Here is a 24,290-nt window from a genome sequence, read left to right on the forward strand (position 1 = left end):
AGGGACAGCGAGAAAGGGGAAGAGCTGAGCAGTGAGGAACGCAATTGAACTTTTGTAAACGTTTCCTTGAAATAAGATATGTTTTTTTTTTCTTTTTCTGCATCCAGCGTTCATGTCTGTTTCACAAGAGCGATACGTTTCTTCTCCCTCTTCTCCCTCTCGTTTTCTCTTTTTATTTTCACTTTTGATGAATTTAAACAGAGCCTGAATTGTTTAGAACAAAAAGGGAATTTGCGTTAATTTTATTGCCGTTATTTGCTTTTAGCAAAGATTAGCTCAATATTTTAATTTTTTATCTTATATCTCCCAGACGGTCCCAAACGGTCCCAGACGGTCCGAGACATATTTCCCATATTTCTTTTTTCGTTTTCAAGTTTCGGTGACCTGTGCTATCACATGACAATTTCAAGATGGAGGAAGGGTGGCATTTGGATGCGTTTGATGACGGCTCATTGAGTAAGTGTGAACGCCTTGAAATACAGAAACGGAATTTTGCGGCGGCTCTAATCAGACCTTGATTACCTTTAGGAATCGTCGGAGAAGCGCAGTTGAAGAAGTATGGGCAGTTTTTGGAAGAATACGCCTCGCAATTAAAGGGCATCGAAGATGCTTTGGACGATTCAGTTGGGGATTCATGGGATTTTACGTTGGATCCCATCGCTTTACAAGTACTGTACATCAAATATTTAATATAACTATTATGCATTAGTCACTGTCTACATACGGCTTTTGTGAAGGGGTGTACAGATTGAAAGGCATGAATACAACTTATTATTATTAAGATTTACCGGGGCGGGTTGATCTACGCGTTCGTACCCAACTGTGAAACAGACCTTCCTTGTTTCTGTCAATCGAAAGTCACATGCTAACGGTATCAAAGAAAATGCCAAGGCAAATTGGCCCCCTCTGGTTCCTAATCTTGATGTCAGTCTACCATCTAATAATAATAATAATAATAATAATAATAATAATAATATTATTATTATTATTATTATTATTATTATTATTATTATTTTTATTTTTATTTTTATTAATAACTTTATGCTTCAATCCACCCACAAAATGGCAAACCTCACTCAGAATGAAATATGTGCTGTGCTCTGTTCGAAAAGGCAATACAAACAACATGATGGAGAAAAGATGGCTATGAGAAATTTTGCACATAGCCGGTTTATTAAACTCTGAAAATCCAATACAAATAAAATTCATTAAACACGTATTGCCGGCGAAGGTGAGTTTAATAAACCGGCTATGTGCAAAATTTCACATAGCCATCTTTTCTTGGAGTTTGTCTGGTGATTAAGCAAGCTGAGCTAATGTTTAATAAGAAGGTAGAAGTGTTAAATCGTCATTTAAGTGTGGTCATCGACCGCCGGTTTTTAGATAATGTCATATTTATTGATTGTCATATAATGGATGTCGTGTTCTTGATCTCGTTGACACACAAAAATTTTTCCATGTATCATGGCCCCCTCTGGTTCCTAATCTTGGTGTCAGTCTACCATCTAATAATAATAATAATATTATTATTATTATTATTATTATTATTATTATTAATAACTTTATTTAAGAGTCAATTGATTTAGCGCAAGAACACTAATTGGGGACACTAACAAAATTACATAGAATCAAATCAATTGAAATAAAATATTGGTTTTTGTGGAGAGGAGACAACCGGAGCAGTACCCAAAGAAAAACCTCTGGGAGCAGAGAAGAGAACCAACAAACTCAACCCACATATGACGCTGAGTCTGGGAATCGAACCTGGTTCACATTGGTGGGAGGCTAGTGCTCTCAACATGGTGCCACCCCAGTTCCCTGTAGTCAGGGGGTAGTGTCACTATTTTGGGGTTGGATGACCCCTCTGTGTTGTTAAGAGAGAGGTAATTGCTTTTTATATGCCAACAGCTTTTGCAGTGTATAACCGTTATTAAATAGATACATGTACTGATGAAATACTAGGATTTTCCTTTTTACTAAAAGATCGTACCTTTGCCTTTCATGTGAGGATATACGTGTAGGTGTCGTCATAATAACCAACACGATAAGCCAAATAAAAGCAACCTTTCCCTTCATCAGTCTGTAAAAATGCGGTGACATAGGCTTAGTATGGGAGTTGTACGTTTGCTCCTATTTATGAGCTACATGTTAACATTGGATGTTGCAATAATATTGGTGATGGAAGGGAAGCCTGAGTTCCATAAACATCAAGGAGACCTGCTATCTATTCCACAGGGAGATTTCTCTCAACCCTAACCGCTGCTGTGTGACCTTCCTTGGGTTTCCCAGTCTCTCCCATGTGATCTGGATGATCAACATGGTTATGTGACCTAATGAAGTCACCATGTTGAAAAGAAATGTGATGTTTTGAAAACGTCAAAGTGTAAAGTTTCAATTTGTTTGCTTTTGTATAGTAAATTTACATAATCTTATAAACATTGATAATGTAGTACTAATTATTTTATTACTGGTACAATGTGAACAATTACAGCACACTGTGTTTTATCAGCCTTTTGAACTTTGAACCAAAAGGCTTTATTTACTTGCAGCTTCATTGACACGTCTACTAGTGCTGCCAATTTAATTTATTTGTGTAATTTTTCATCTTTGACTAGATTTTGCCGTATGAGCAATCCAAGCTCTTGGAGCTCATAAAAACAGACAACAAGGTATATTGAATTCTATAATAGTGTTCATTTGAGCAAGACCAGTTTTATGACATTACCGGTATTTTTTATTAACCTCTTGGAAGAGGTGAATTTTAAGTAATTGGAGGCTTTAACTATGGGGTCAATGACACATGGTGATCTAATTAAAAGTAAATTGTAAATTGGCTTTCACAAGGATCATTAATTTTGTTCCATCAGCTATCAAAAATCGAGACATTTAGATCTATGGTTTGGGATTGATCTCTGCATTCAAAGCTATAATTTTTTATATCACTAGCATGAACTTGCTTGGTTCAAAAAACTGTTTGTGTGGCACTTTGATAGTTTGACCAGATGTTACTCAAAATCATATTGTATCATTACACCTGAAGGGCATACATGGATATTCTAATGTCCTTCCTATATTGGCTCAAACTGTTTTGAAGTCAACAAAATCATTTTCTGTCTAGGTTTTAAACAAAGTGGTTATGGTGTTTGCTGCGTTGTGCCGAGAAATGGACCAACTGAAATATGAGGTATCAAACTTACGTATTAGTGCCTTATGTGGATTTTTGGAGACGCAGATAATCAGCGATATTATATTGTGATCTGAATGAGTTTTGACCAACTTTTATATAGGTTTACAGTACATGTACAGTATGGTAATAAACTGTGGCTTCCAAGAATTGGCCCAAATTATGTACAATTTGATTTGAGAGGAAGGCATACAGTACCGCTCAAAAGTATGTTATCAGTCTCGTCTACTTTCTAAAGAGACAAGAGTCTCGTCTTGAGAGACACGACACTCATCTCTAGAGACAATACTCTTGTCTAGCGAGAATCACTGAAGTGGCAAATAATGGCATAAATTTTGATAAAAGTCCGACAGCTACACGAGCGTTTGCAAATTTAAGGTCGCTCAAAGCAGTTTCCAGCACTTTCCAAGACGTAGATTTTTGATGGGTCATAATTACTACTCTTTATCAATTGATGCTACAATTATGGTATCAAAATACTGCCCTATCACTAGCAAACACGTTGGTATTATTTTTGTGACACAATAGGTTACCATAGCAATACTATGACCTGCTAAATACACCCTTAATTTCAGCTTTAAGTGCTTATATTTAAAAAACGGCACGGTGAAATGTTTTCTTATTACAGAATTTTGATTAGCAGGATAATATGTAACTTTTGGCAAAGTTTAAAAAAATTCTGTACATGGGGTTCCGAGCCGTCTTAATTTTTCGAAAATTTTAGGTGGCTCTGAACCCCATGCACAGAATTTTTTTAAACTTTTCCAAAAGTTACATCTTATCCTGCTAATCAAAATTCTGTTGTAAGAAAACATTTCACTTTGCCGTTTTTTAAATATAAGCGCTTAAAGCTGAAATTAAGGGTGTTTTTAGCAGGTCATAGTATTGCTATGGTAACCTATTGTGTCACAAAAATAATACCAACGTGTTCACCAGTGATTGGGCAGTTTTTTGATACCATGATTGTAGCATCAACTGATGAAGAATGGTTATAATGACACATCAAAATCTAAGTCTTGGAATGTGTTGGAAACTGTTTTGAGCCACCTTAAATGACAAAACGACGCTCTTGTCGAAATAAGGACCTTTACCTTTACCTCTTTTGAAAGGATGATAATGTGTTTTTTTTTTGTTGTTGTTATTTTCTGTTTTGTTGATTCAAATGATTTTATAACCCTTTTAGGCTGTCACTAAGTACTTCACCCCCCTGTTACTCTATGAGGAAGCAGGTATGCTGGAATTATAATTGTTATTTACCATCCTGTGGTCGATATTGGGAAAAAACTCTGCCAGAGGTCAGAAATACTATGTAGAGCGCAGGTTTTCCTGTGAAATAAAGACCAACCTAGGCTGGTGAAGAACATTTTAAGTTTTTTTCTAAAAACCTGAAAACTTAAAATGAAATGCTTGCAAATAATAAAAACAATCTAAGGCTGTAATGGCATCAAGAATTCCTGATTTCTAGTGAACAGACAACTAGTATACATGTAGAAAATAGGTAACACAAATGAAAGATAGAGGCTTAAATATACAACATGCAAGTAGTGAAGTAAACATAATCATAAAGTTAAATACCAATAAATTATTGTTAGACGTACATAGTTCATGGAGAAATTGCAATGTAGCAAGTGACATTATCAATATCTGTTCATGCAATGATCAATACCACTGGTTGTAAGCAGGTCAGATGACAAAAGTCCACTTGCTCCCAGTATCAAACAGATTGCAGGCTTTGTTAAATACTGCTCTGACACAGGGGAAAACATAAATTATATAAGGTTATCAGGGCTGTCGTGTTACTTTGTAACTTCATGACTTGAACCTGCCTTATGCATTGTTACACTGTTTTGTCATTTCAATGTGTGTGCATTTTCCTGTTTAAACACTAACAATCCTGCCATCTTTGTTTTCAGCAGCTACATGTAGTGTAATCTAGGAAGTGGTCCACTCCCTTATGGATTGCGGCTTTTTGCTATTGTAGATGATGTAACATTGGGGTGGCTGTAGGAGAAACAGGATTAGCGATAGTTCCTCCCTACCTCCAATCGTTAGATTTGTCATCCTCCTTATACCAATCATCTTTGCGAGGCATACAGCTCGAACACTTGAATGGGAAGATATGAGAAATGTGAACAGCCTATATTTAACTGTACCTCTTGTAAATATTTTCCTCAACTGATTTTTCAGGAGCTGATAAAGAACAGACCCAGGAGGGCGACAATCAAGTTCGCTTAGGCCGAATGTTGTCCTTACTGCAGGGTCTGTCCAGTTTTGTGACTCGCTGTTATGAAGTAGTCAAGAATGTGGTCCAACAACTTGCTTCCTTGTACTCAAAGTAAGAATGACGGTATAATTGATATTTTGTCTTCTTATACACAGTACTCTGTTTGGAAAAAACAGATACATGTATGCATCTATTTCAAGACCTCTTTAAAATTTTTGCCAACTTGTAGCAGAGAAGAAGCCATAAAAATCAGACAGAAGAGCTTAAACCCTTTTAATACATGGCATTCACAAAGAATCCACCTCTGCACATCAGAATTTTATGGTCAGAAATCAAGATCTTCAGGCAATTAGACCAGTCTCTTTTTGACCTAAACATGTACAATGTAGGAGTTACATTGTATTTTGTACAATTGCATGATTATTGTTGGGGTAATAAAATTATGTTTCCTGAAATATGAAGGGGTAGTCTCTAAAGAAACTGTGGTGCTGCGTCGGTGGGGAAGTAGTATACAAAAATTTGGTTTTATCAACGGAGTTGATAATGTAAATTGGCCACGGTACAGAGATTCTAAAAGCTAGCTTTTAGAATCTCTGTACGGTGGCCAATTTACATTATCAACTCCGTTGATAAAACCAAATTTCCTGAAATATGTTGTTCAAAGATACAGTGTATAAAGAAGTTGAATGTATAACTGAACTGCTTCTTCCTTAGTAGTGAGGGCTCCAAACTCTCATCATAAATTATCATGGTGCAAATTCTGTCTGTTCTCCGACTTTTTCAGCAAAACTACTTTGCTCCAAATCGCTTTCAAAAGAGCTAAAATTATTGATAAATCCGAAAGGAAGAAAAAATTCTGGATGAGTCTTCTACATCACGAACTAATAATCAAAATAAAACTTAAAATTCCCTTAGAGTGATTGTATGTAGCCAGTATTGTGGGTTGATTACAGTACGGTATAAAATTTTTGGCGTTTTAGAGATGGCCCAAAGGTTATGGATGTCACTGGTGTTCATTTCACAGTAAGTACACTGTATAAGTTTTAAAACTTCAGACCTGTATCAAAGTAACTTAAAAGTAATTATTAAATTAAATTCTTTAGGTGGTATGACCTTGTGTTGTTGGGAAAAGCAATCAAACCGTCATGATAATTATCTGCTGGGGCTTGACAACTGGTGGTCTTGTTTTTACCCCTGTCAACCATGTTGAACCGGTCAGACTTTTGTAGCTGCCTTTTTTTTTTACCCCACACTGCACATGACTTCTGACGTAAGAAACTGAGTTAATGCAACAGTCACGGTATTTAAATTGATTTGGAAATCTAGATGATCAATTAATTACTGATTTGATGAGCATTTTCCCCGATTACAACAAAATGTACTTGTGCACAGCCATACTTTATTAAGCTTTCGTGACTCTAATAAGGTGATTGTTGTTTCAACAGACAGTGTTTGAACATCTAGCAGCTGTTATTGGAGTCCTTATCACTTTAGATGAAATTATTGATGCAAGTCACACCCTCAAAGACCACTGGAAGCAGTATAGAAGGCATGCACAAATATGTACATATATAATTTATGTTTGGGTTTAGAGCGGTTTTCAATTGAGTGTCGAAAGTAATTAACGAATTGCTTTGGTTTTGCATTTACTTCACTCAGTGATTGGTTCAAAGTTCTCGCGCCATTTTTTCAACCAATCAGAAGTGAAACCAAAACCAATCGTGGCTCGCGCATGCACATTTTCCCATGCTTTGTGTCGGCTAAGTGTAATTACTTCGAGTTTTGATTGGTTGACTGGATTGTCTCCGTCCTTTTTGATTGGCCAAGGTAATTACTTTGGTTTTGGTTTTACAACACTCGATTGAAACTCGCTCTAGTTCAAAAGCTAAACCAACAAGCAACATCATCGTTCTTTATATGCACGTGTCTTAACACATGAAAAAGAGCAGAAGCAAAATATTGACCAAAATTACTCAGAAAATATTCATAGTTGTTTTTGAAATTGCACACTGGCATCATAAAAATGCAGACAGGATTAACATCTTGAAAAAGTTGCAGCCTTCTCTTTTTGGTTTTTTTCTACAGTAATTCCATTGGTAATTTATCTCTCAGATAGTACATGCACTGTGATTGGCTAAATTACTGGACCATATTCTACAGTACAGCCAATCTCATTCTGGGGGTCTCTTTTCTCTGCCTCCATTGTCGTTGAAAAAAAGACCCTGGTTTAGGCTGGTTGCGTGTCTCCCAAAATCTGGGATCTAAAACTAATAATTATGTGTTAGGGGAGGGGAGGCAATGTAGGCCTTGTCATCATTGCGATTCAGAGGGAATCAGCATGCATTGGATTTTGTGGTCAGATGAGCATCGACAAAACGTTTCACGGCAAGGTATTTTAGGTATTACACATGAAATTCAATGTGAAAGGCAAAAGGGTGTTGTCAAAGCAATCGAACTCCACAGAAAATACACTCGCGTGGGTTGAATTTTCACCCGTGTCGGCCATGTGAAGGTCCGGATTCAAGCTGAAATGAGCAGTCAAATTGAGTGATAACAAAGAATGCTAATAGTTTGCGACACTTTTAAAGAAAACAAGGTATTGTCATGCAAGAAAACAAGCAAAACTTTTATCCATGGGAAACTTTTTGAGTGATCGATCAGCCAGTGTCATGTATAAATGTCACTTATAATGTAATTTTAAAGATATTTTAATTTACAGTTGCACTCAGCTCAGCGTTTAATTTACAACACAAATTGTAAAGTGTATTTTTAGATTCGGTAAAGTAAAAGAGACGTCAAAATATAACGATTCCGAAATCTCTACCTTGGTGGGAAAAGAGTGGGAAAAAAATTAACGTTTGTCGAGTAGTGCCACGTGACCAGCCTGCACCAGGGTCTTTCTCCTCAACAACAAAGGAGGCACAGAAGAGAGACCCTGGGAATGCTGTACCGCCCGCTAAATTTGAAATTTTGTTAAAACATTATATCTAGCAAGTTTTTTCTGTCTTTTATGTTACATAAAGTTGTAAAACTATTTGAATCTTGCAAGCAACTATAATTTCAAAAAGCCAATAATATTTATTTGTTTTTCAGATTTTGTTATGGTGCCCAATTTTTGTGGCAGTTGAACCTTCCATTTGACTTCAACTATTTTCTTTTCCTGTATGCATGATTACCTCAGATAATAAATATCTTAATAACCTCGTTTTCTTGGTCTGTACTTAAAAAGTTACGGATCCTCGTTTTTCCTTTTGATTTATGGCCCAAATTCATAAATCAACGGGAGAAAATTCTGTCCATAACTTACCTTACACACCTTGATAAAAATCCCAATTTCCCTGAAGGCAGGACACTAGCAACTGTAATGCAATGCCCAGGGCTTATAATATTATCTCATCATTGTTATACATGTGCTTTCTTTTTTTTTAATTCATCAATACTTTCTAGGATGATTAAGTCAGTGTACAGTAACACTGGGTTGTTCGGTGTTGAAGAAGCCAAGTTGCGTCCACTTGAGAAGCTTCTGATGAGTTTGGAAGGACAGCTCCTGGATGGAGTAATTTTGCAGGTACTGTGTAAGTTTCATTTTTAAAAGCTCAATTTAAAGTTTGTACAGTCTTTTCTCTACAACTGCTTACGTATTCTCTGTTGTTGTAGTTGTTAGTTGTTTACTTGTAATGATGATGATGATGATGATGATAGTAGTAATAATAATAATAATAATAATAGTAATAATAATAACAATAATAATACTAATAATAATAATAATAATTAAACTCATCGCCAATGGATGAGCTTGGAGATGGTGCCTGCCAAAGTGGGCGGCGATTCCGGGGCGAGCAACGAGGCTTGAGCCCCAGGCCATGAGCAGAGCACACAGGCCTCCACGGCAACTCTGCGAGCGGCCACCACCCACCAGGCACCGTCACACTGACCAAGTCAGTGGAGATACTTACCAACCCTATACTTACCGAATCCACCAATGAGGGAGGGAAGGGAAGGGGAAAAAGCGGAACAACTGAACGCTTGCTGCTTGAAACAAACAGCACCTCACACAGCAGAAACGACCAGCACGTGCGAATCGAGAAACCCCGTATGTCACCTCAATGCGCCTGATTCCCAGACCACCGCTGACCAGCATTGGCTTGATTTTAACTTAGCCTAAATTACATTTAGCCACATTTAAACTCATCGCCAATGGACGAGCTTGGAGATGGTGCCTGCCAAAGTGGGCGGCGATTCCGGGGCGAGCAACGAGGCTTGAGCCACAGGCCATGAGCAGAGCACACAGGCCTCCACGGCAACTCTGCGAGCGGCCACCACCCAAAGACCACCCCCAAGGGTGCTTGGAAGGCGAAGGGGCCGCGAACAGGGATGACATGGAACCTGCGCCACCACCCAAACTCACACAAGCACCCACCCCCAGCTCAAGACACGACACTGGACGACACTTACCCGAGTACCGTGAAGCTGATCATGAAATAAGACTGAGAGGTCTGCTAACCGAGGCAAGGTGAAAAGGAGGCACTAAAGCAAGGTCCGCCACAGCTCCTCCGGCCGCGAGGCATGAAGAAGGTTCTGCCTGATGTGGGAACTGAACCAGGAAATTGCCAAGGACTTCCCGATTGATTAAAGGAGTCCTGGCCAGACACCGCAGGCAGGCGCAAGCAAGCCACAAGCGACCCTAAAAACGGAAGAGGACTGGTCCGCTTGATTTCCTGCAATCCGCATGATTTCCTGTGATCCGCATGAATTCCCACGTATACCCGGGTCATGAGCCAACTGAACCAGACGCGAGATGAGAAGAGAGGGAAGCCAATGACTCGGATGGAGTGCGAATGTACGACTGGTAAGCTGAACTACACCAACGACCCAAGGCCTGAATAAGGTGATCGGGGATGCCGTTGCGAGCTGCCACCGTGGCCGCACCAATGCGAAAACTGTGACTGGAGAAATTGCCCGACACACCTGCTCCAGCAAGGATTTCTCTAAGACGAGCAGTGAGGACAGCGCGAGTTAGGGGCCGACCATCCTGGAAAAGAAAGAGAGGGCCACCCGAGTTCCCTCTCACAGCCAAATAGGCCAAAACAGCTTGAAGGGCGCACAGAGGAAAGCGTCCCCGGCCAATGTGGACAAAGCAGCCTTTCCGAAAAGGGGTCAGTCTTGGAGGCTTTAATCCGCACGCGCAGGCAGGAAGGATTGGCGTCAGAGTCTACCGAAATGTCACCGACACTTAAGTGGAGTGCCGGGGTGAAACTAGCCAAATTAGGAACAGTAAATTCAGCAGATCGGAGGAAGCCGAAATATGCTAGGTTGCAGGCGGCCCAAAACATGCAGTGGTCAAAAATTGATAAATCCAAAGACCTAAAGATGATCATCAAAATGTGATCCGTAATAGGAAGGCGCTGAGCCTCAGGGGAACCTTGGGTCCGTTTGATCCCACGAAGAACCCGCTGCAAACGTAGACAGTTCACCAGAGGGTCTGGGAAGCCTTCTTCGATATGCAGGGCACGAACTGCTGAAAGGTAAACTTTGATCGAAGAGTGCTGAACCGATCCCGCCAGAAAAGTGGCAAAGAGGCACAATGTCCATTCGTCGGTGGGGCACGGGGAGCCACTGGGATGCAACTTGCCCAAATGCGCACAGAAGTTGACAAATTTCCTCTGGCCAGATGCGTAAGATCTCTGGGTGGAGTCAGCCAAACCATGGGCTAACAGGAACTGGCACTGCCGCTCTAATGAGAGCCGATCAATTCTTCCAGGAGATGAGGTGGAATGGACACTGGAAGCGACTGAGCCTGGGGTGCTAACCTCCGGAACTCCTGCCAATGAAAGCGGGACAAAGCGTCAGCAATGCAATTATGAACCCCCGGAACATGCTGAGAGGCAAAGGAGAAATTGAAACGAGCCGCTGAGGCGAGAAGATGGCGAAGCAAGCGCATTAACACGGGAATCCTGGATGTTCTAGAGTTGAGGATATAAACCACGGCCTCATTGTCGGTGCGAAACAGAACATGGCGCCTGGCGAAGTGGGGCCCCCAAACATGAGCGGCAATGATAATCGGGAACAACTCTTTATAGGCGATAGAGTGAGAGGCTTGAGAAGAAACCCATGCGCCGCTGAACCACTCCCCATTGAAGTAAGCACCAAAGCCAAGGGAACCGGATGCGTCCGATGTAACTTCGAGGTCAGGGGTGGCCGACATGCCGGGAAACAACCAAAAATAGACGCCATGCCAAGAGGACAAAAACTGAAGCCACCACTGAAGATCCAGGTGAAATTCAGAATTCAGGCGGATTGGATGGTCCCGTTTACGAAAACACTGGAGCAGATTGATCATACAATGCAGGAAGGTACGACCGGGCCACACGACCTTGGCGGCATGATGTAAGTGGCCAATGAGGGACTCCAGTTCGCGCCGAGTACACCAGCGACGATTCCGCCACGACTGCAGCAGCACCTGTAAAGCAAGGAGCTTGTCCAAGGGGAGGCAGGCCACCTGAGCCACTGAGTCTAACTCGATGCCCAAAACAACTAAACGCGTGGACGGGCCAATGCACTTATCCGGGTGGAGTGGAAGTCCTAAGGAGCGGCAAACAGCTATGGAAGTGGCTAAGTTCTCAGCACATTGGTTAGTATCCGGCGGTCCTGCAGTAATAAAATCGTCTAAATAATGTAACAGCGCAGAAACATTGTGTGTATGTAGGAGAATCCACTCCACCATGTCCGCCACAGAATTGAAAATATAAGGAACAGAGCGGAGGCCGAATGGTAACGCTAAATCAACATAATAGTGCTTCTGCCATCTCATACCCAAGAGATATCGATCAGATGGATGGACAGCTATGTTGCGGTAGGCTGCCTCAACATCGAATTTAGCAATCAGGGCACCTAAGCCATAGCTTGAGATCATACGAATGATCTGATCAACCGTGATGTATTGCATGGTAAACTCGTCAGGGTCAATGCCATCATTAACACTTAGGCCACCGGGGGATGACAGGTCCACTATGAGCCTCCACTTGCCTGGTTGACCCTTTTTAGGGATAACTCCAAAGCTGCTAACGTGCAAATGAGGGAAAGGTGGGGAGGGAAAAGGTCCTGCAACCCTCCCAAGGGAGACCTCGTTAGCCAAGTAGCGGTCAATGACCTCGGAGTGTTGATTAGCAGAGGCCTTGTTTGACTTAGCTGATTTTAATTTCTTGGAATGCTGAAATCCCAGGCGAAAGCCATTCCTGAGGCCGTCCAAGACAAAGGCGACAAGATGTTGGTCCGGATGTTGGGACAACTTGGCAGCGAACACTTCAGGCTTTAGAGGGCTAACCACGGACACCGGGGGCAAGGGGTTGGAGACTGGAAGGAAACAGAATGAGAGATGGTAATTCCCCGCTAACGACCCTACCCCCCCCCCCCCCCTCCTGAAGTAAGGGCAGCAACACAGCAACAGTGAGAAAAGTTTAATTCAACAAGCCCAGAGCACAACAGGGGCAAGCAAAGAAAACCGTGAAAAATTCTAATAAAACTGAACAATCGATAAAGCATGCAGTATAAAGAAGTCTGCCTGCCATAAGGTGAAAAACTCAATACAAAAAAAGACATGAACTAGAACGAAACGAAAGGCCACGAATAAGACGCGAGGAAAAAAAAAAACTACATAATGAACGAAGTACGCGCAACATGTTCTAAAGTTCTGAGAAGGGGAAAACTTCTAGGAGCCAATCGTTACTGACGCCGTGCTTTTTGGCCAGCTGAGGCACTAAATGCCGGAGACCGAGATCTGCGCCTGACAGAACTCTCCTGCTTACGTTCTGGTCTAGAACTGCATGATACGGAACGATGGGCGCCGCCACACGTGCTGCAACGATGATAATAGCGGCAAATTGTATAAGGGGCGGTGCACCTTCCCTTGTTCCAGGACATACAAGGGATCCTCGAAGAGCTGGAACCCACTGGTTCAGAGGAATCCGGCGACGTGCCGAGGTTGGGGCTGCGAGGAGAAGCACCACCGGCGTGAAAAGTGAAGAGCTGTGCGTTCATGGTCGACCAATCGGCCAACCGAGTCGCCGCAGCGTGTTCGCGAAAAGCTTTATCGTAAGCAAGCCAAACCCGTCCGCTAAACTGGCGAGAAATCCGCAAGATTAATAACTTGTACAACGTTAAATCTTTCCAACGATGAGGGAAAAACGACGTTAGGACAAGCGAGTACACCGTGAAGGCTTCCGTCCAAGTGGTGATATCCTCGATACGCCGACGAGGTTTCTTCGGGGGAGCTGATAAAACCAAACGCCCATCGAGCATTAACTGAGGCTCGGTCTCTGAGCTGACCAAATTCGCCGCTAAAAGTTCCGACAAGTCAACGAATTTTCCGCCACGGATTTGCGTAACGAGCTTGGCAGGAACGGGAGAGTAGCCCGGGCCCACGACGAACGGCTGATCCGCCAACAAGTTCACAATAGACAGCGGTGCAATGGAAGCCTGCCCCGAAGACGAGACGATTGCCGGGACCGGAGCGTTAAAAGTAGATACAAAAGTAGGTACGACAAGAGGAGAAAGCCTACCTGAGGTCGACGAGCTTGAAAGGGAAGGCGGAAAGCCCGTTCCAGCGGCGAAAAACATCGAAGCTAAACCGCCCAACGATGCAGATGACGAACTGGCGCCAGGACAGGAGACGGGATCCGCAATCGCTGGTCCTGGTTGCCTTTGCGAAGCCTGAACAGCCAACTGAACAGCCTGATTAATGAGAGACACCAGATCAGGTGAAAGAACAGCAGTTGAGGCCGTCGGAAGTGGATTTGCCGAAGCCGGAACGCTCACCAGTGGCGAGGAAACAACAACAGACTCGCTGTACTGCGAAGACACAATTGAAGACGTACCGCTTGTGTTCGTACTGGAGACCGGCGCTGATGGAGCACTGAGAGAAGAGAGAGCCGCTGCTAAGCTGTTGTTGGTTTGCCGGGCGGTCATAACGGCGAGGACGACGGAAAGACGAAAAAAGCGGAACAACTGAACGCTTGCTGCTTGAAACAAACAGCACCTCACACAGCAGAAACGACCAGCACGTGCGAATCGAGAAACCCCGTATGTCACCTCAATGCGCCTGATTCCCAGACCACCGCTGACCAGCATTGGCTTGATTTTAACTTAGCCTAAATTACATTTAGCCACATTAACAATAATAATAATAATAATAATAAAAAGGAGAGGAAGGAAAAGAAGAAGAAGAAAGAAGAAGAGGAAGAAGAATGAACATGAAAATAAGAATAAGAAAAAGAGTGTACATGTACATGTATTGTAGTAGTAAACTGGTTGCGATTTTAACCTTTGGTTGTCATTATTCAAGTGGTTTTGTTTTTCTTTCAGAACTGCATTGAACAGCCCTTTGATACACAGGTTGTTCGGGTGGCGAGGAACAGTGAATTTGCCGAGGAGTTCCTTTACAACATCAAAATCGTTTTCCAAAGTCTAGACACAAGAATGAGTATGTATTTCTTTTAAAAGTCTTTAGTATAGTTGTTTTCTCAGTGACCTGGCTATGCATGGCAGCAAGACTCTTGTTTAGGGTCGTTTAACCGACGGCCAGAGAGCATCAGACTGAAGCCCCCACTACACCAAGCCTTGGGGTCTTTAAATAACTTAAGAAAAAAGAGCTGCCTTTTTAATTACATCTGCGAGTGGTGACCTTCGGTTCCCCTTCACAGGCGTTGTTCATTAGATTCTTTGGGATCCACACACTTATCACAAAGGTGTAACAGTTCTGGTCTGCTCCATTCTCTCCAGGAAATGTGCTGGGCTTTAAGGGGTTTCTCAACAAGGTTAGGGTGTTTGAGGCCACATACATGTATGCAAAAACAGCCTTAAGTCAAAGGGAGTTTGGCTTGAGGCTCCCACGCTTTAAAATTTTTTGAAAATAAAGGAAGGCAAGACTCTCTGACCTCTCTTCTCCTGAATGTACAGATAAAGACCTTACTGCGTTAATTTACCTTGTAAATCGTGTTATTGTAATTGAGCTTGTACTTTTTCAATCACAGATGAACCTCATGAGGTTGACCAGAGACAAAAGATTGTTGGGCTTGTTGGGTTGTTCGCTCTACATTTCCAAATCTACAGAGGTCTCGACAAGAAGTTTTTCAGCAAGTTGTGGGACATTCATAAAAAGGTGATGAGTGTGTATACATAACTAAAGGTAATGGTTTTATCCTGGCCAACGGAAATAAGGCAAATTAGTATTATATGACGTAAAATTGGGAATCAATAGACAATTTTCCAAAATCTACTGGATTTTTGGTGTGTCCCATTCAATGTTCTTTGGCATTCCATGGGTAGGGTGCTTGTTTAATTAAGTTATTCTCTGCACTCGTGAATATTCCTGCAATTTTGTCAGCCAGTTGTGCTGTCTGTAGCTGACTGTGGTCGTGGTTTGTGAGAGGTAGAGTACTTTCCTAGGAGAAGGCCATTTCCTTTGTGTCTGGGATCTCACTTGCTCCAGCCCCTTTGCAGCTTTCTCCCTGCAGTCCCTGAACAAGATTTGCATTATACAAAGATTTTGAGTCGGTCTTACAACCATGTCACATTGCACAGAAGTGAGTCTTCGTAACCATTTCATCGTACATGTACATAACTTCCCTTGAAGTTAGGAGAATGATCATAAATATAATTTCATGCGTGAAAAATCATTCATGGTATTCATGATTCATGGAGGTAATCGAGCTTTCAAACAAACGGTTCTTTTTAGAACCAACAAATCAGATAAAGTCAATGATCAACGTTGTTTGTCTTTTGTTTATTCATTTACCGGTATTTATTTACATATTTTTTCAGTTTAACATTAATTATTAGGGACATTTGGAAAAGTTATATTTCGTTGCGCGAAAATACTCGGTTATAAGACGCACCCCGAGTTTTAAGCAGATTTTCATCGAACAAGCATATTTTCTCATAAAAAATGGTGCGCCTTATAAGTGAATAAATACGGTAATTATTAGGGAGCTTAAGCACAAGACCGGTCTGCACCATGCACAGCACCGGTAAGTGAACTCGCTTTCACTTTTAACTTGCCTTGACACTATCACATTACTTTTATATTGCTATGTATCTTATCACCATTAGGGACAATAATAATTATTATTATTAGATTCTTAACATCGGATGCAATTCTAGCTTTCTCATTGGTTCCCTGTATCTCTGATATCAGCCATTATACCTGCCTTTGTTGGCTATTTACCATCTCGTATCCAACACGGGCTCGTGGAATAATAACTTGTAAATTATCTGAAGAGATTTTTAGTTTAAAAATGTGGGAGAGATTTTTGTCCCGGTTTAAGGACTGTGCTTACTATAATAATTGTTATTGCGCATACATGTACTGTATGTTCTCTGCATCTCAAGATACTCTGGTTTCCTTTGGGTGGTGCTTACTAATACAGGGATATTTTTGCATGGTTTAAAACTATGCAGAGAAAGCAAAACTTAGCAAGTGCTCTTGGTATCCAAAAAGGAAATTGAGGGTAACCATGCATTTTTCAGAGATAATTAAGCTTCAATTTGGAAAAGCACAGCATACATTGCTTTGTATTTTAAAGCTTTTTATTATTATTCTTTGAAAAAAAAATGTGTGGTTACGCCCAATATTTGTTTTGGATAATTTCAATAACACTTGTTAAGATCCACTTTTCCCGCATATTCATCAATGGTACGAAAGTGTCTCAGTGGGTCAAAAGTGTCTTGTGCTTAAGCTCCTTATTTTTGCCATCTCCTCAAGTTGAGAAGCGCAAGAATTTAAAAATTTGACATTTTTTCTCCATCTGTGTAATCCATAAATGCAGAGGACAGTTTACAGTGTCAGTGTGGAAACATGCAATGTTGTAAACAGATCTCTTTTTTCAGGTGCCTTCTATTCATCTTGCTGGAGACGTTATGTTTTTCCCGAACGAATTTCTTCTCAGAAGAATTCCTTACTTAAACAAGGTTCTTGATAAAAAACAAAAGCTTGCTGTGGAAACCTCAAAGGAACAGTTTTTAACCAGCTGCAGTCAAAACGTAGTAAGGTATGTTGTCACAAACAGACGTTAAGGAAGTGCAAAGATTTTTTTCCATTTGTTCTTGCAGTTAGAGTGTATGCAAAACAGCAAGGTATCAAATCAAGTAGGTGTTTATTGTACGTGTAGGGGAAATGGACCAATCATGGTGTGCATTGAACATTTGTAAGGGAAGGAACCCATCACGGGATTAGTTGCCTTATGATGTGGCCTCTCCTTCAGCTTCTCGCCATCATTGTTGTGTTTTGTTTTGCACAGAGAGTCCCAGCTTTACCAGATGCAAGTTAGTTCATGGATGGTACACATGGAGTCATCATTGACCAAAAGTGGATCTTTGGTAGATGACCTCAATTATCGCTGTGTCCTTTTCATTAAGGTATAACTAGACAATGTAATATACCGTAAAGACTCGCAGATAAGCCACACTCGCAGATAAGCCGCACCACGAGTTTAGCGACTCAAATTTTGGAAAAAAAGTTTTTCATGAAAAAAGAAATCCAAAGTCGAGACCATGAAGTGTTCTGTCTTCATCCAAGGCAAACAGTCTCGCCAACAGTGGATCGAAAAATACTTTAAAGTCTTACCCGTAATTTTAGCTCTTTAGTAGAATAAACATCAAGTCCACCACTTATGACATATGATTGATATTATTCTGGTATTTGTTCACAGGTATTTCTCCATTCAAGGCAGTTTTTCCATAGAATTTTGCGCGTAAATTTGTTGTTTTCTTGCATGCACTGTGCGAAGCTGTGTAACCAGGCATAATATCGGACGATGGAAGACTGGACACCGAAATTCACAGCCCCTTTACCAAATGGTCTCGCAGATAAGCCGCACCTACGATTTTGATCGCAAATTTTTGGAAAAAAGGTGCGGCTTATCTGCGAGTCTTTACGGTACATGGATAGTAACCAAACTCACTGCTTTGCTTAAAGGGACAGTGTCACACCCAACACTAAAATACATCTTTGCATCAAGCAAAACCAAAAAATAATGGTGTAGTTTTGTTTTCAATGACAATATTATTTAAGTGCACTGAAGCTTTTCTTTGTTATTTCCACCCATGAATGCAGAGGATAAAAATGGATTAATTGACACTGGCCAGTTTTTTCAAGTTTGGAGATGGTGTCTGCAGAAAGTCACCAAAAATTAAAAATAAATTAATATGAATAGCTTTTTGTGCAATAAAAATATATTTCATATCTTGTCGATGTTCTGATAGGGTTAGGCTCATGAATTATTAATGATTTTTTTGAAGATTATTTATAATATTGTTGTCACTTTTCTGGTTTAGGGCATCCTCCTTGCACACACTGTCAGTCATCTGGTGCGCACTGTCATGAACATGCATCTTGTACTGTCGAAACCACTCACTAAAGCTGCTGTGTTGGCTTTGTGTCGGCTTGTAGAATTGCTAAAAGTAAGATAGACATGCTTTTGTATGAATTCAGCTGGAATGATCTTCCTGACTATTTTGCCCATGGTCCCCTAAGCATTCCAAAAAGAGGCTAACATTCCTTCGTTCATTTAAGTACTTCTTTATTTTTGTCTCCCTCAGTCTACATGTACTGTACAACATTAATGTTGAAGGTTTATCATTTAATTCTCTTTTTTATTTGTTTTCACTTTCATTGATAATTAACAAGCTTGATAAAATCTATTGTTGTATTTCACTGATAAAAATTATTGTACCTAATAAATCCTTGTTTTGTCATTCCCCAACAGGCCATTGAACACACATTTCACCGTCGCAGCATGTTGATCGCGGAAAGTGTCAATCACATGCTCCAGCATTTGACATTTATGGCATTATCTTGTATTGACACTGCCAAGGTACGGTACAGTCAAAGGGAAACATTTGTAGGGGGTTTAAACTTCATTCTATGCCAGGAAATGATTGATAAAGGGGTATGGAGATCTGTCCTTTGTGATATATGGTGGCTTTGTGAGTACAAGGCCTTTGGGAACTAGAGCAGTTTTCAAATGACTGTCTTGAGTTATAACACAATTGCAATTGAATGGCTTAAAAATCTCGCGCCAGTTTATCAACTAATCTTGACTTGCACGTGCGATTTTTCCCACGCTTTGAACAAGTTACACAGAATTGCTACGGGTTTGGATTGGTTTGCTGTGCTGTTTGCACCTGCTGTGATTGGTTGAAGTTATTACTTTGGTATTTGTCTTATGACACTCAACTGAAAACCATTCTAATGAGAATTGTTGCAGCAGTATCAAAGTACTGTAAACTTATTTGATTGTTTTTCACACGCAGAAGCGTATCGCAGCTGATAGGAAGTATACAGACAAGAAACTGGTAAACTTTTCCGTCCTTCCTTAGTTATACTAACAAGAAGTCAACATTAATGTATTTCAGAGACAGGGATTTATGCGTCTAATTCCCTGAAATGAGGGTTGAACTGTTAACAGCGAAACCTGCATTGAATAGTCATGCCTTTAATTAATCAGTACTCTCTTCCCTGTTTAGGCACCTAATCAAGCTCTTCCCAGACTTTAATTCAGTTCAATGTTTTCTGGGCCTTCATGTCATTGTGCCTTTCATTAACTTGTGAACTCTACAGATCAAATTCCAATCAATGGTTTTGTTTTTCTCTTCTGTCAATCCCTGCTGCTGAATGCGTTATTGAATTTTATTAAGCGTTTTAATTGGCTGATTTCAATCCTCTTTGTCAATTTCTGTATTCAACAGGCTAACAACTGTTGATACAAGTGTAGTTGGCTGCAGAAAAAAAAGTATTGTTAGTTGAAAATTAAGCCTTAAATTCAGCATTTTTAAAAGGTAGAGTTAAGAAAGGTTGTTGATTAACTTAGGACAATTTGTGAACCATGAAATAAGTTAGGGAAATAAACACTGGGGTTTGATTTACCTTGAAGTGCGAATCTGAAATAATAATAAGGCCGTTGGCTTTGGGTATTATCTATGTGTATCCCTTCCAGCAATCAAATTTGAACATAGAGTTTAACAAGGTGACGTTAAAATGATTCTCTGATATCCAATTCTGGATGAAACCCCAAAGAAATCGAAAGAAATTTAATGATCAGCTTTTCTTTTGTAGGATGTTCTGGCGGCCCTTGTCTTGGTACAGAATGCCCTTAATGGACCAGGTATAAGACTCAAAGCAAAAAATAATTATTGAAGTGACATCATATTTAAAGGAAAAAAAACAATGCTTAACAACCAACAATGTATCGGTGTCGTCATGACGCCTTTAACAAGTTTGGAGATGATAAAAGTAACTTTCAGAAAATAGATCACGGAAGATTTATTTGATGATAATTTATGCAAGTACTTGTGGCCTTCCTTGGATAGAATCCGATTGGACATTGAGCTATTTCTGACAGTTGTTTTATGAATTATCAAACCTGGATACTTATAAGGACATCATATATGAAAGACATAAATTTAAACTGCGGATTGAACAGGAGGTTTTTATCTTGGCATAAACTCAACCCACATATGACTCCGAGTCTGGGAATCGGAACCCGGGCCACATTTGTGGGAGGCGAGTGCTCTCACCACTGCACCAGCCCTGCTTCCTTGAGTGTCTGCAAAGCCAAAAACAAAGTAATAATCTCAAGTGGCCAATCACAACAGGTGTCAACATAAGAAAGAGCCAGTCATAACGCGAAGCAAATACAGCTGGCTCTAAGCGTGGGAAAATGAGCTAATCGCTTCTGCCTCTCATTGGCTCAGGATGTGGCGCGATACATTTCACGTGACCAATGCAAGCCAATCACTAAGTGCTTTAATGCAGAACCAAAGCAGTTTCCCTCTTAGTTTGACATTCATCAAAAAACGTATTTGCACTTGGTGTTCCAGCTCTAAGCATAATCCTCTTGACTTAAGGTATTTATGCTTTCGTGGCCGCAAACACCAGGGGGCCGTTTCTCGAAAGTCCCGAAACATTAACGGGCCATTTTCAGGTGTCACAATGCCCTTTGTATCTCAAGAACGGAGAGGAGTTAAGTTGTCAAACTTCATAGTAATTTTTCTTTTTTACCTTTAAGACATGTTAAAAAATCGGCTTTCTAAAACAGGCAGTTGGCAGTTTCAAATATGGCTTTTCGGGCCCGAAAAAAGTCGGGACTTTCGAGAAACGGGCCTCAGGCCCCAGTTGTTCAAAAGATGGATAGCGCTATCAACCGGATAAATCACTATCCATTGGATAGCGCAATCGGTTTCGCTATTACTTATCCACTGGATAGTGATTTATCCGTTGGAGAGCACTATCCATCCTTTGAACAACTGGAGCCAGAACTTTTTTGCAAACATCACTTCCAACTTGGCCTCAGTTTGCTGGAGAGAGATTACGCCAGACCACACAACACCAAGAATTCCATAGACCGTTTTCGTAATTGGCGGTCAATTGATTATTCCTTTGTCTTCGTGCTAATGAGAGCAACGAGCCTCGCTGTAAAGCAACATTTCTTTTGTATTTTGTCCATGCAAACGAGGCTAGTTGGGCTTAGAACGAGTTTCAATCGACTGTCGTAACACCAAAACCAAAGTAATTACTTTGGCCAATCGCAAAGGACGGAGACAATCCAGTAAACCAATCAAAAATCGAAGTAATTACACGTAGCCGACGCAAAGCGCGGGAAAATGTGTACGCGCGAGCCACGATTGGCTTTGGTTTTCTTCTAATTGGTTGAAAAAATGGCGCGAGAACTTTGAACCAATAACTGAGTGAAGTAATGCAAAACCAAAGCAATTCGGTAATTACTTTCGACACTCGATTGAAAATTGCCCTATTAGCACAAGGACAAAAGGAATAATTTATTGGTCGCCATTTGTGAATACGGTCGATGCTCTCTTCTCTTTGCAAACAGTGTGTCGGTTGTTTTATGTTTCACGGAGTGTGACAGGGCTTGCAATTTATAGTCCTTATCCGTGAAGATGCCAGGAGTGCCTTTAATAATATACGGAATTGACATCAACTATTATCAAATCGTACCTACTGTAGGTTCATTTAAGGACGGTGTCTACTAATTCAAAGATATTTTTGTGCGGTTTTTGAGTATGCGGGAAAAGCAGATCTCAAGAAGTGTTATTGAAATTCAAAAAGAAAATTGGGGGTAACCACGCATTTTTCAAAGACAATTAATCAACGATGTTTGTAAAAAGCTTTAAAATACAAAGGTATGTATGGCGTTATTTTCCAAACTGAAGCTTAATTATCTCAGAAAAATACATGGTTGCCCCCAAATTCCTTTTTGGATACCAAGAAAAATTGCTAAGTTTTGCTTTCTCCGAAACTTAGTAAGCACTCACTCGCCGTAGGAAATTTGAGTATCTCGAGATGCGCAGAACGTATGCGCAGTAACAATAGTAGGCTCCGTCCTTTAGTGTCAACTGTATTTAGCGCTTGGGCACTTGTTAAAGACACTGTACAAAATTCAAATCAACTCATTGCAAATCGTTCCTGGGTTGGTTTTTTAGAAGAGGAGTGAGAAAACCACAGTACCCCGGCAGAAAAAAACTGTCTTGGAACAGATTGGTGGGAGGCTAGTGCTCCCACCACAGTGCCATCCCTGATGATCTTTGCCGAGTCGTTTATCACGGACTGCTGCGGCAGTACTCAGTACTTGTCATGCTGATTTATGTATTTTATGTAACTTTAATTAATATCCATCCTTACTTGAAAATATTAGTGTTAAGTCGTTGCACAGAGAGGTTTGTATGTATGTATGTTTGTTTGTTGTGTTTTAGCCACAAAGGAGCGCCGTCTTGTCACACAGCTGGGCATTCATGTTGGAACACAGTTTGTATGTTTCCTAATTTCATACCCTCACGACAAAAATTAGCAAAACTGTCGGTTTAATCGCGAAGTTAAGACATATTGTTCCTAATCGAACTCTTCTTAATATTTACAAGTCCCTCGTTGTACCTTATATAACGTATGGGTTAACTTCTTGGGAAAATGCATCTGAAACCTTGTTAAATGAAGTTCTTGTCCTTCAAAAACGTGTATTCTGTCTTATTCACTTTGCTCAAGCAAGGGAGCATGCAATACCTCTTTTCCTGGAAGGAAAACTTCTACCGCTCAAATTCCTATATATTATCAGAAAATTGTTAATTTGATGTATGACATCAACACTAATTTTGCACCGATTAAAATTTCGAATTTGTTTTCCAAAATTACTAATGTTCATTGTTACAGCGGCACACACTCATCAACATCTGAGCAATTTTTTACCAAACAATCCGCAGAAAGTACGGCCTTTTCACGTGTTGTTGTTAATGTCTGGGATCAATGGGATACTAACTAGTCTGCAAAACGTATCCAGAATTTCTTTTAAAAAAACTATTAGAACAAAACTAATTAAAATTCTAGAAACTGAAAAACTCCTTTGCCGAGATAGATACCTTAATTAACAAGATGAAAAATTAAATTTCTAACAGAAGTAGTTAAGTTTAGTCTGTAGTTTTCCTCTTTACATAATTTTCTTTTACCTAGACTGCTTTCTTCTCCTTTTCTCCTTAATCCTTCTACCTTCTAAATATTTGAAAGCGCGAAGAGTAATGTTTACATGTCGTTGTTGTATGTAATAATCATTTATTCCTTTAACAAAAAATGTCTAAATAATTCTGTGTACAATCTGGCTTGCCGCGATTAGCTTTTCGCTGTTTGCAAGCCAGCCTCGTAATAACTTGAACTGTTTGCTGTAAATAAATAAAACTTGAAACTTGAACTAGCTGTTATACTTGAAACTGTTGTAACATTATAAACGCCCATTCTCTAATAATTGCTTCGTGTCTAATGAACGCAATAGTTAAATCAGAATTTAATGGTAAACACAGTTCCGGTTATCTAACTTTTTTCAAGAT

The 24,290-nt window shown here is 40.4% G+C and overlaps 1 protein-coding gene and 1 pseudogene across 1 annotated transcript in view; one reads left to right on the top strand and one right to left on the bottom strand.

Annotated features, from left to right (window-relative positions):
* The first annotated feature begins 6 nt into the window (after positions 1–6).
* The window catches only part of LOC137999719 (WASH complex subunit 4-like), a 43,650-nt gene continuing 19,366 nt past the window's right edge, over positions 7–24,290 (top strand). The window contains exons 1-18 of the mRNA XM_068845582.1: positions 7–456; positions 529–668; positions 2,616–2,669; positions 3,119–3,184; positions 4,368–4,413; positions 5,372–5,519; positions 6,389–6,431; positions 6,854–6,957; positions 8,856–8,976; positions 14,769–14,886; positions 15,437–15,564; positions 17,292–17,452; positions 17,702–17,819; positions 18,738–18,863; positions 19,169–19,276; positions 19,716–19,757; positions 20,518–20,566; positions 23,172–23,227. Of these exons, the coding sequence (XP_068701683.1) occupies positions 411–456; positions 529–668; positions 2,616–2,669; positions 3,119–3,184; positions 4,368–4,413; positions 5,372–5,519; positions 6,389–6,431; positions 6,854–6,957; positions 8,856–8,976; positions 14,769–14,886; positions 15,437–15,564; positions 17,292–17,452; positions 17,702–17,819; positions 18,738–18,863; positions 19,169–19,276; positions 19,716–19,757; positions 20,518–20,566; positions 23,172–23,227 (1,674 nt within the window). The 5' untranslated portion in view covers positions 7–410. The remainder of the gene's footprint in view (positions 457–528; positions 669–2,615; positions 2,670–3,118; positions 3,185–4,367; positions 4,414–5,371; positions 5,520–6,388; positions 6,432–6,853; positions 6,958–8,855; positions 8,977–14,768; positions 14,887–15,436; positions 15,565–17,291; positions 17,453–17,701; positions 17,820–18,737; positions 18,864–19,168; positions 19,277–19,715; positions 19,758–20,517; positions 20,567–23,171; positions 23,228–24,290) is intronic.
* Positions 10,180–12,142, bottom strand: LOC137999344 (uncharacterized; annotated as a pseudogene).

This window comes from Montipora foliosa, chromosome 4 (assembly GCF_036669935.1).
Source record: "Montipora foliosa isolate CH-2021 chromosome 4, ASM3666993v2, whole genome shotgun sequence".
NCBI classification, from domain to species: Eukaryota; Metazoa; Cnidaria; class Anthozoa; order Scleractinia; family Acroporidae; genus Montipora; species Montipora foliosa.